Source organism: Notothenia coriiceps, unplaced genomic scaffold (assembly GCF_000735185.1).
Source record: "Notothenia coriiceps isolate Sejong01 unplaced genomic scaffold, NC01 NC01_scaffold00032004, whole genome shotgun sequence".
NCBI classification, from domain to species: domain Eukaryota; kingdom Metazoa; phylum Chordata; class Actinopteri; order Perciformes; family Nototheniidae; genus Notothenia; species Notothenia coriiceps.
Window position 1 is genome coordinate 978 of NW_011364705.1, and position 9067 is coordinate 10044.

The 9067-nt window shown below is 39.2% G+C and overlaps 1 protein-coding gene across 1 annotated transcript; it reads left to right on the forward strand.

The window, feature by feature from the left end:
* The first annotated feature begins 215 nt into the window (after window positions 1–215).
* LOC104960585 (oxysterol-binding protein-related protein 3-like) lies at window positions 216–8750 on the forward strand. Its single transcript, XM_010788659.1, has 5 exons — window positions 216–326; window positions 7442–7661; window positions 8146–8289; window positions 8442–8495; window positions 8586–8750. The coding sequence occupies exons 2-5, from the start codon at window positions 7494–7496 to the stop codon at window positions 8733–8735; spliced, it is 516 nt and encodes a 171-aa protein (XP_010786961.1). The 5' UTR covers window positions 216–326; window positions 7442–7493; the 3' UTR covers window positions 8736–8750.
* Window positions 8751–9067: the final 317 nt, after the last annotated feature.

Here is a 9067-nt window from a genome sequence, read left to right on the forward strand (position 1 = left end):
ATTTAACTATTTTAGTCATTTTTCTTCCAAAAAATATAATGTTTGTGTATGTTAAGGGGAAATGCGTTTTTATTATAATTAAATAATTAAACTTTTTGTCTTGTTCTTTGTGTGTTTGTTTGAAGGTTAAGGATGATGTTTTACATTGGAACTTTTTCAAAACAGAAATCAAGAAAAAAAGGGTGTTCCCATGATGCACCTTTTATGCCGGTGCACCTGCAAACCTGTGTGCACGCGCTGATCGAGGGCAGCTCGGACAGCTTCCAGAAGCTTTTCATCAGTGCAGCCGTGATCTCCAGCCGATAGCAACCTCCCAGGAGCAACAGGTCAGTAACAAACATTTCGCTGAGTTGTGTCGTTTCACCTGAAGTTGTTCAATGTTTCTGTTTGACTTTTTAAGGGGAAGAAACTTTTAAAAAATAATTGGTGTTCGGTTTGGGCAGTGCCTTCGTTTTCGCGCGTGTTGGAACGATTCACTTTTTTTGCGACGTGTATAAGATTAACGAATTTAGCTCTCTTATTGCTTTTATCATATTTATTCCTGTGACTGGTCACTTATTGTGGCCACTTAATTTTTTTTAACCAAGCGAAACTAATTTATTCCACAAGTCTAAAAACCTTAAATGTTATCTGCCATATAAAATGTCTCGTGAAGTGTTTCTTTAGGTGTGTTTGCGTTTGTGTTCACGTGCAGCAACATTTTTATTAAGCCTCATTTCCTCGAAGCACACGCACAATGTACTGTCTTCAAAACCTTTTATTACCATCCTGGTTTTTCTACTTTTAAACTAATACATTTTCAATAAGGCAGTGCTGGAAGAAGAAGTGTTAAGATGCTCTACTTGAGTAAAAGTACCAATACATTGTCAAAATACTTCATTTCAAGTAAAAGTCATGCGTTCAAAATCTAAAAAAGTAGTCATTGTACAGACACATTGCCTTTGTGTGTATTTAATTCATATATGTGACATTTCTAATTCATATTGTCCACTAGTTTAATTTTTAGAGATTGCATTTTGTTAAAAGTAGCTAAAGCTGTTAAATAAATGTAGTGGAATACAATTACATTATTTCCCTCTTAAGAAGTAGTGGAGTAGAAGTTTAAAGCAGCATTAAACGCAAGTACTGAAGTGGAGTACAAATAACAACAAATTGTAAGTAGGCCTACAGTACTTTAGCTTAAAGAATTAATACCACCCAGAAGCCAGAAAATAAAAACATTTGCAAACAGTGCGATAAAACCAACCAAGCAGGCAGAAAAGAGGCAAAATAATTTGGAAAAAAGGAAGAATGACTGTTGGTTAAAGTCAATGCTGACGTGTTCAGAATTAGGTACAATTGGGGGGTAATTACTGCAAATCAAAAGCTTAAAGCATTCTTAATCAAATCAATTCACAAATGAAAAAGCTGTCATGAGACCCCAAAACCGGTATTTGCTAGGTTTTCATCAGCTGCTTTCCTTTACAGCTGAAAGCAAACATGAAGCCATCAAATACAACAGATAGCTGAAAAAGCGATGTTGCTCATCCAAAAATGTTGTTTTTGATACCAATACCAGTGATATTCCACTATTCACCATGTCTAAATTAATTTTTCATCATTAACATTCAAAAGAATGTGTTATTCTCAGAGGCGCAGAGCTGTTTGTTCTGTATAATATATTACTATGTTTATCAAAAGGGCTAATTTAATGGTATAGATTTACAGTTGTTTATCATTATTACATGACTTAATTTAGCTGATGCGTTTATCCAAAGTGACTTGCATTAGGGCTGTACCCAAATATGGTAAAGCATTCCATCCGAATATTCGTTCGTTTACTATTCGGGTTTCAATTTCGTTATTCGTTGTTTTTTTTCCAAATTGTATTTATTAAAATTTCCAATATCAACGTAAGAGCTTGTTCGGGGGTATATTGGAATATTCGCTGCTGATTAGTACCGAATATCCGGAGCCCGAAAAATTGTATTCGGGACAGCCCTAACTTGCATACACTTCAATACCATGCACATGCCTACGGGAGAACTTAGGGTTATGGTTGACATGTTGACTGTAGGGGATTGAACCGCTAACCCTCTGAATGGTAGATGCCCATTCACCCCCTAAACTACAGCGGCTCCATTGCATAGCTACACAAATGAATCCTGTGTTCTGTTGTTTCCCCAGTGTCGGCATATCAAAAACAATGAAGGTCTCAGAATGGACCTTTGAGGAACCCCATTGTAATTCTAGTTACAAACAGTTTCTATGGATTGGTTTATGACTTATCTATACGGATAAGTCATAAACCAACCTAAAACTGAGTAAAATATAACTTCTACACACCATGGGTCTTTATCTTGGCTAGTTGCTGCACACAGCTTTCAAATGATTATTTGATGTTTTGAAAGTTTTTTCTTTTGTTACAAATATCTAACCTGTTTTTTGCTGAAATAGACTATAGATTTCACTTTATTCTACATATTAAGACTAAACTGCACCCAAAACTGTAAGGTTGTATGTAAACCTAAAGAGAATTCCTGTTGGTCACATGTGGCAAAACACCTTGTACATGTTGCTCTGGCACATTCCTGGAAGGAGGGAGGGGGTGAAAGATGGAGGTTAGAGAAGAGCCGAACCAGTCTGTTCAGTTGTCAGCCCTGTCTCTCTTGACATCACATGGCATGAATGTTAAAGAACTGACTGTTCAGAACAGCACTTCCTTTCAGAACACCACATGATACAATCTGCTTATTTCTTTGTTTTTGAGGAACTCGTATTGAACCAGTATACCATTCCTTTATTAGATGTGCTGCAACACTGCATTTTGTCCCAATCTAACCTATTTCATCATCAGAATTTTTTTTTTTTGATACAACAGTCGTTCTTTTGGACGTATGATCTAGTATTTCCTGTTTTAGTTTGGAACCACGCCAGGCCACTTATGGTAAATTCCCAAAATAACGCCTAAAAGCCATTCCGGTGTTTCCAGCTAACAAGGCACATGTCTGTATAGCTCACGTGTCTAAGAACAGCAGGAAAGCTGAGTGTTTGTTATACAAAATGATAGTCATTTCAAGAAGTGAAGATTCAATTGTTGGTACAAGTTACCATACATATTGGCAGTGTATGACACGCAAACCGGTCCTGTAACACTATTAAAAATGAAAAATAGGTTCCTTTTTAAAGCTGTTCTGCTTGTGAGGGACACTGAGCATATGGTGGCATCACAGGTCTGTTTTAGAACACATTAGTTAATAGCCAGTGACAATGGCTTGCTAACGATTTGCTGTGGGTGGTGGTTGTCAACATGGTGGCCTTTTGACATACTTTATCATTTTACAGCCAAAGTTTGTAATTGATTCTGAAAACAATTGCAGAAATGGTAAATCTGTAATGCGTCGCTGTTGTGGGAGCAATAAAGAGTCTTTGTTCAGACTACAGAGCCTCCTTATTATTATATGATTGCATTAATAAGTGTATTTGCAACTCATAACCGTCGGCCTCAGTACTTAGTAGTGCCATATTTTACTTTGTCTTTGTCAACAAGCCAAGGGGAGTTGGAACGAACACTGGTATTTCCACGAGCATATGACAGAGGGAGAGAAAAAAACAAACATGGCAAACCAAATTCTACGACACATGGCCTTGTTATGTGCTTCAGGAAAGGTAACCGTTCATTTTGTTTTTGATAGTGCTCTCAGGGCTGTATTTCTGGTTTACTGGTCAGACCACATGCCTGTTATGGTTGTAAACATCTTCCTCTAATGACTCATTTAAGTGTCACATAGGCAATTACATCAGTTAGGGGTCATGTTCATGAGTGACAGTCTGGAGGAAGAAGCTGTTTACCTGGATGTGTCGGCAGGGTGTCCGCGGGGTCTTAAAAAGTATTCAAAGTTGGTCAATCAATTTAACATTATCTTGCGAGTTATTCACAAAATCGCAAGAACACACAGGAATATATAGCAAAATCTGGACGTCATATTGACAGATAACAGTTGGAACTAATCCAAAGCAAAAGACAATTAGTTCAAACTAATTCAACCTGCTATGTCATCAGAACTGAAACCTTACATTACTGTAAACACGCACACGCACACACACTGCAGACCCCATCTAAATTGGCTAGAAAGGGGATTATGACATTTAGACTAGTGAAGTTTCTTAAGCCACATGCCAGTGTCCATTGGCCCCTCCCACCTCCACAATCCCGGTAAAGACAGTGTTGCAAAACTTTGTATACTGGAACATCGTTCCAAAGTCAAGACTTTTGTGTTTTTGCACTGTGAGCCAGTCTCCAGAATGTTGTGTCTTTATTTATTTTATTTTTCTCTTGTTAATGTGTTAGGTCCCAGTTCTAGTAGTTTCTAGCCAGACATATTTTGTTCTGTGCCATTGGAAAAAACCTTTATCTATAATTGAGCTGAGCCAAGTGTTCCCCCCCATATGATTCAGTGTAATTATGCACATATCCCTTTTTGTAAAGATCACATGTCATTAGTTTGCATAACAAAACAGACACAGGAAAAAGGGCAAGTCAATTTCATTAACAATGTCCTTCATATGGGCGTACTTCAACAGTACACCAACAGTTTTCACTTTGTGTTGACTGTTTTATACGACAAGTCTTTAACCAAGAGGTAATCATGCAATGATGTGTACAGCAAAGGATGCTGGGAATGTTTTGGCCCTCGTTAAGCAGCTGCCCCTCGTTAAGCAGCTGCCCCTCCTCCTTCTTCTTCAGTATTCATAAACCAGAGAGCCTAAATAATCCACTGTTTCAGTGGATGTTTGGCAGCTATGAAATGATTCCATGTTTGGTTTCCACAACCACTCTAAAGTCTTTGCCTGTAATTCAACACTATAGCAGAATCACTAACATTACTAGTACCGAAGATGTCAAAGATCAGCTCACAGCATGCTGAGGTTTTGCCTTGTTCATGTGTCCGTGCTTAAAGCCAGAAGTTAGCTGCTAGAAGGAAAGGGTTTGCGAACCCTTGGTTCAAAATGTAATCTAAATCCAAAATAATATACAGGTGTTACTGTTAAGAGTATGGGAGAATGGCAATTGTAACATCTTGACCAAATGGAACAAGAGGAGAAAAGGAATTACCGGTACCCACATTATCATTGAAACTGATTATTGTATAACTGCAACAAAATACAGTAAGTGTTCTTGAAGCCTTAACATCCTTTTCAAAGAAGTGAACATGAATTGTGAAAAGCTTGTTAGATTTTATTTTTTGCCTGTGCAATAAAAATGTTACCTGTTTTGGTCTAAAGGTTGGAGCTGCTCTAAGAAAACAACTTTTTTTTTAATTCTAATGAATGGGTAATGTTTTGAAACCAAACTCTTCAGGCACATTACATCACGAATTCCTGCCATTGTTATAATTCTGAACGGTTCCATGAGTGCGCTACAATTATTTTGACAGCTTATCACATTAGGTTGATTTATGTCTGCACAGATGTATCTCTAAACCTTTTTACGTTTGATTTAATCTTCTTATTATAAGTAGTTGTGCTGCAAAAGTTGGTGAGGACATAAAAAAGCGACATTGTACTCAATTGACTAAATTAGCACCACTTTCTTGTGTATGACCTTTTTTAAATATCCCAAACGGGACTATCCATTTTGTGGAGCTGAAGTGCTTTCTGAATGCTGCTCAGAGCTTTTGTGTTTCTACTGTACATCTGCTGAGAACACATTTCAGATCTTCTCCTCTGGAGATGACGGAGCCGGCAGGCCTGTTGGGTCAGGTCGAGTGCTGCTCTGCTCTCAGCCCCTCCCAGATACCCGCCGGGCTTTGATATGCACCGGTTTGACTGGCATCATCAGTCAGGAGTCACAATGCTCCCAGTGTAATGGAGGATGTTCATGCTGAACAATTGTTCCAAGAAGTGTTTCGTTCTGTGCTGTGGTTTCTCTTTTTAAATAAGGACTTTGAAGAAAATTATTGCAGCTCTAAAGTTACTTTGGAGGAAGTTAAAAGGAATTTCCTGTGGACTATTGGGGGAGCAGTAACACAGGTGTGTTTTTATTTGTTGTGTCACCAAGGCTTTCTTCATTTTACCTGTTATTGTCAATGGTGTTATTTCATTTCATTTGATAATGGTCTAATCACAATTTCCACTTCTTGTATGTGCAAATGTTTTCATTTAGGTATAGGAGTGGGCCTTACGGATTGAAGCCTATTATATTACTTCAATATTTGTCTTTTATGTAGTGGTATTTTAAACAAAAGATATGCAGGAAAAATTGTGTAGTAGGGCTGACAATTGGATATTTTAGCTTTTACATTGTCTAATTGTCCAAATCTTATTTATTATGCATCCTGAGCTGATACAAATATTTTCTTTGAACAAACCATGTGACAAGGGACGATTTCCTCATGGCGGTTGTTCTCACCTGCTGCATGAGAAAAGAGGAAGCCAGCAGTTGAAGAGGGGTGTGTCTTGTTTTAAGAAAAGCAAGAAGAGCCACTAGATAAATGGGCCATTTGTTGACTGGCTCTTTTGTCAGTCCTTCCATTGTCTGTTTGACCCATTGATGCGGGGATCTTCCTTCATTCCTACTGTCATTTGACATTTGGCGCGTTCACACCGGAGTACTTTTCCCACAATAGTTAATCAGAACTCAGATATATTTGCGTTCACACCAAAAAGCCCCCTGAACTAAATTAGTTATAGAGAACCTTTTTTACCCCTTTTCATTCCCTGCTAGAGAGCAGGTACTTTCGTGGGAGAAAAGGGTTCCTATATCTGATTGGCTGGGCGGATTGCAAACCACGCCCCGTAAAACTCCCAAAAAGTTTTGTGAAGCTGCCATTTTATTATCCTCGCATTAGCATCATTAGCATTAGCCCAGCGCAAAATGCAGAGAGACTAACTTATGACAACACAAAAGAAAACATGGGAGCCATGGAGATGAGGTGTCGGCGTTCTGGCGATTTACTCGGAACGCTTCAGTAGAAGCTGCTGGGAGTCCCAGCAGCTTCTACTGAAGCCAGTCCCCAACTCCAGGGACTTCCGGCCGGGGACTTTGGGTGGCAGTATACGCCGTGAAGTTGTTTGCGGCCTGCCAGTAAACCCAAAGCAGAAGAAGTGATGTCAGCGGCTTCATTTGCCTAATCCACCCCCAGGAACTCGTTGCGGTGTGAACGCGATCTGTTTTAGTTCATCAGAACTAAAAGAGTTCTCATGAACTATTGTGGGAAAAGAACTTGGTGTGAACGCCCCTAATGTGAGGTAAAGGTACTTTCTACTGCTTTTTTTCTAAACTGTATTTGAACCCTGATGTTAGAGAACAGAACTAAGCCAATATAAGACAAACAAGGTTTATAGGCATCTTATTTCATTTTGGAAAGAACATTTGTCTGAACATGATTCAACTACTTTACATTTTTCAAATATCTCTCTTCAGCATTGATTGATCACAGTTCTGTTGACATTTCCTCAGTGTTTGGAACTGTGCCATGAGAAGCGACCTGTCCTGAAGGTCCTTTCACTCCATGCATCGCTACCCTCCTAACTTTGCACGAATGGACCCTCAGGTGGTCCCGCCACTTCTGAGCAGCAGCCAGTCTGTGATGAGCGGCCTTGAAAAATCTCCAGCCAGCACCTTTAGACCTGGCCACTCGCGCACTAGCAGCACCGGCTCCTCCAAACACTCGAAACAGGTAAAAAGACTCCCAGCTCCACTGGGTTTTCAGAAGATCCATGTTGATGCTTCACTGGCTGTCTAATTTCTATTTGATCATATTTTGGCCCTGCAAACTTTGCTGAATCCAAATCAGAATGTGACACACATCCGTACACATTGTTTCTCTTCAATGACTCCTCAGTTTAGTCCATTTTTACCAGGAACAAATATTTAATAAAATAAAGGAAATATACTCTTGCTAAGTCTAAATGATGGTCAATCAAATGAAGGAAAACCTTTCACCTTCACATGTTAATAGAATCAGAACAAACCTCAGTTGTATGTTATTTAATTCGTGATTACTTTGCTCTTTGGAACATAACATTGTTTTGAAAATATATTTAATTTCTTGTTCTTCTTATGATGCCAAATTGCCCTTCTTAGGAAATAAAATATATTACTCGGCCAAACGTATTAAGTCATTCAGATTGTTTAGTAACAGTGAGTGTGTCCTCTGTCAGGGCCGTCACTGGGAGGTGATGGAGGACCTGCAGCCTCAGGACATATACTCAGCGCCCAGCTCCTCTGGGGACCTCAGCATCCCCGGCATCTGTGAGGGCTACCTGATGAAGAGGAGGAAGTACCCGCTCAAAGGCTGGCACAAGGTGAACACAGGTTTTTTGTACCCAGGTTTATTAAGGTTGTCCCAGTATGTAGTGCATACCATTTTCTGTCTAGTTTCCCTGAGGCAGAGCTGTTTTACCTTTTTCAAACTTTGATTTCTTTCTAACACTTCCCTGCGATGTTTCTTTTTCAGAGATACTTCATATTGGAAAAAGGAATTCTCAAGTACTCAAAGACGCAGCAAGATGTAAGTTATCAACACTTGTCAGTCGCAGTGATAGAGACATGGCCATGAACTCTGGCACCGTTTGAATTGTATCATTTAATTATGTTCCAGATTCAGAGAGGAAAGCTCCATGGCTCTCTGGACGTCAGCCTGGCTGTGATGTCCATCAACAAGAAATCCAAAGGCATAGACCTGGATGCTGGAGACAACATCTACCACCTCAAGGTAACCTGCAACGTACGGGTGGTGCAGTCAAATTAACCACATAGACAACATAGACTAAACTTAAGGGTGACTTAACAATATATTTCATTTTTATTGCACTAGCTAAGTTTTGCACTATGCTTAAAAAAACAAAAATCGGATAAAAACAGGTTACGCACAATATGAAGCCATAGTGCAGGGGTGGGAAACCTCCGGCCCCCGGGCCGTTTACGGCCTGCGAGACCATTTGGTACGGCCCTCGAGGTAATTCATAAACACACGCAAAAAAATTAAAGAAATCTAGACCGCAAAATAATTAAAGAGCATCTTGCAGGTTTTTTTTTTTCTACATTTATGCTTCAACTTAAAAAGAGAATGTAGGATTTGAT